This window comes from Temnothorax curvispinosus, unplaced genomic scaffold, assembly GCF_003070985.1.
Source record: "Temnothorax curvispinosus isolate PA1 unplaced genomic scaffold, ASM307098v1 QBEX01017711.1, whole genome shotgun sequence".
In the NCBI taxonomy this organism is placed as follows: domain Eukaryota; kingdom Metazoa; phylum Arthropoda; class Insecta; order Hymenoptera; family Formicidae; genus Temnothorax; species Temnothorax curvispinosus.
This window is the reverse complement of record NW_020227491.1, coordinates 165-2,934: the sequence shown is the minus strand read 5'-3', so window position 1 is coordinate 2,934 and position 2,770 is coordinate 165. Positions and strand designations below refer to the sequence as shown.

Sequence of the window (2,770 nt, the reverse complement as noted above, 5' to 3'; positions counted from 1 at the left end):
TATATATATATACATACATAGCAATTAAGCTTATATAAATTAAAAATTATAAAATATTTAAAAAATAGATATTTTACATGCATTTTAATGAAATTATTGCTTGCAGTTCACCACGTTTTTAACTTCAAAATGCACTTCGTATCTCATCGTCAAGGTTCTCTCTGTTATATCTTTTTTTACTACGTTTGTGATAAAATATATCTCCTTTGCTTTTAATATGGAAGCTGTAAGTTAAAGACACTCGATTGAATTAACATCTCTGTAATAACATTTATATTCCACAACTTGTGAAAAATATAAATGACGATATAAAATGTTACTGGGCTGACAGGTAAAGAATTTACTGGCCCAACTTCAGCATATATACAACGATATAAAAGATGAATATGAAAACATTATTATAGAAAAATACAGCTACAATGCCAAATGGTACACAATTATACTTACAAGTAAGACAAATTTTTAATTTTACATTACTACACGTTTTACTTCACACATAATACAAAAGGCAATGTGAATATTTTTATACGCAGACATTTGTATAACAATTTCCTTTCTAACACTTTGTAGCACTTGCCGCTTGTAGCATATTTGCTTTTATTGTCGCTCAATTTTGGTCAAGTATCTTCAACATAATTTTATCGAGAAACGTATCTCAATCTTGTGATTTACTTATTACAACGGAATATTTTATTGATCAAAAAAGACACTTTTATTTAATTGTGTTGCATACGTACACAGCATTTTGCATAGGATGTACCGCGATGATAGCGATAGGGACAATGCTTATAACATATCTCCAACATACCTGCGGAATGTTTAGGATCTCAAGGTATAAAAAATAGTAAAGGTTAAAAAATTCATATTTTAAACAAAATTGTATAATAATTTTGAATAAATCTAAAGATATAATTCACTTTTAAAAGGCAAAAAAAAATAAAGTTTGAATTAAAAATAAATTTTTTTTAATTATCGTAGCATATTTCTAACATACCTGTGGAATGTTTAGGATCTCAAGGTATAAAACAAATCTAGAAAAAGCTACAAAAATTCTAATTATAAACAAAATTATATAATTATTTTGGATAAATCTAAAGATAATTTTTAAAAGGCAAAAGATAAACAAGTAAACAAACATATTTTTTATAGTTATCGTATTGAACGCGTAATGAGAACTAGTGTGCTACAAAATATTACCTCAGAGAACGAAATTTTGATATTTAAAGGAATAATATGCGCCATCGATATTCATCGGCAAGCTATGAAGTTAGTATTACATAATATATCTACATATCAAGAGACACGGTAGTCTCGCGCCAAGTGTACGCAGCGAGACAGATCGTGTATCTTTACGCGAACCGTCGAGTTGAGAGACCCTTAGATTATCGGATCTTATAAACGACTGAACCGATCAAATTTTAACTAGGCTCAATTAATAGCTTAATTGGATTTGAAATATAATAAATATATCATAAAATAATATTTGTTTATGTTTGAAGATTGTCTGAATTATTGATATCCAAGTTTGAGATAATGCTGTTCTGCTTAATAGCAGTAGGAGTAATTTCTTTGAGTCTCAATCTCTTCCGAGTAAGTCTTAGTCATCTAACAAATCTCTACATTTGAAAGATATGTTACATTATAATTTACTATTCGGGTCATAAAAAGAATGTGTTGTTTCTAATACTTCTAATTTTGCGTATAAATTTTTGTTTATAAATATTAATCTTGTAATTCTTAACAATTTTGCATATTTCACCATTTCTATAACTCAGCATATTTTCTAAAACAACTTGCTGCAATCCAAACGCAAATAAATCAGTATGTTCGCGAATCTCTTATATTATATTTTTCAGATTAGTGCATTTGATGATAATATCAACGAATTTTTACTTCCCGTTTTGTTCGTAATGGCCAGCATTGTATACATGTTTGTTGCTAATTATGTAGGACAAGACATTATGGATCATACTAGTCACGTATTCGTTACTGCGTAAAAAACTTTTTTATCAGATGTTATTATATGTATATATATTGTATTTGCATGCACTTTATCTGCCTTTAGTAAACAAGCACTTTATCTATAAAACGTACGAAGTGTACTGAATATTATTTATGTATTTCTTTTTCTCTTTTAAAATATCGTTTTTTTTTTAATTTGACCAATTTTATTTTCACAGGTACAGCGTTCAATGGTATCTAGCTCCCTTACACATACAAAGAATTATACTTTTTCTGTTGCAAAGAGGCGCCAAAAATTTTTCTTTGAGTGTCGGTGGATTGTTTATTGGATCGTTAGAGTGTTTTGCGACGGTAAGAAAATCGTATATCATGTGTTGCTATATGTATATCTATTTGATTTGTAACATAATAAACATACTTAATAATATTATTCGTTACAGCTGGTAAAGGCTTCGGTATCTTACTTTACCGTTATGTATTCTATACAAACATAAACAAAAAATAAAACTTAATTGTATTAGAATGTAAACAATATGCAATAATTAATTAAAAATTCTTGATATATTTTTATTTCATATTTTGTATAAAATTCAGTTGTATATAATTTTGAGTAAACAGATTAATTGATAATTTTGTTTATAAATGAAACATTTCAAATGCAGAGATATAAAATATCACACATGAAATTATTCAATCAAAGACGTTGATGCATATCACATATTCATAATGGATATTGGAGCAAATCATATATTACTATACTTTAAAATAAAATTGTGTTAAAAATTTAATTAACATTGCATTGCGTTTA

General features: G+C 27.2%; 1 protein-coding gene across 3 annotated transcripts; it reads left to right on the top strand.

Annotated features, from left to right (window-relative positions):
* Positions 1-220: 220 nt before the first annotated feature.
* On the top strand, positions 221-2,493 carry LOC112467646. 3 transcript variants are annotated; one of them, XM_025036340.1, is made up of 6 exons: positions 694-832; positions 1,150-1,266; positions 1,500-1,590; positions 1,857-1,993; positions 2,181-2,313; positions 2,403-2,493. In XM_025036340.1, the coding sequence occupies exons 1-6, from the start codon at positions 765-767 to the stop codon at positions 2,454-2,456; spliced, it is 600 nt and encodes a 199-aa protein (XP_024892108.1). In that variant the 5' UTR covers positions 694-764; the 3' UTR covers positions 2,457-2,493. The 3 variants fall into 3 exon arrangements, with proteins under 3 accessions (XP_024892110.1, XP_024892108.1, XP_024892107.1); XM_025036342.1 differs by lacking the exon at positions 694-832 and adding an exon at positions 221-449 and having other exon boundaries at positions 2,181-2,446; XM_025036339.1 differs by having other exon boundaries at positions 2,181-2,446.
* The last annotated feature ends 277 nt before the right edge of the window (positions 2,494-2,770 follow it).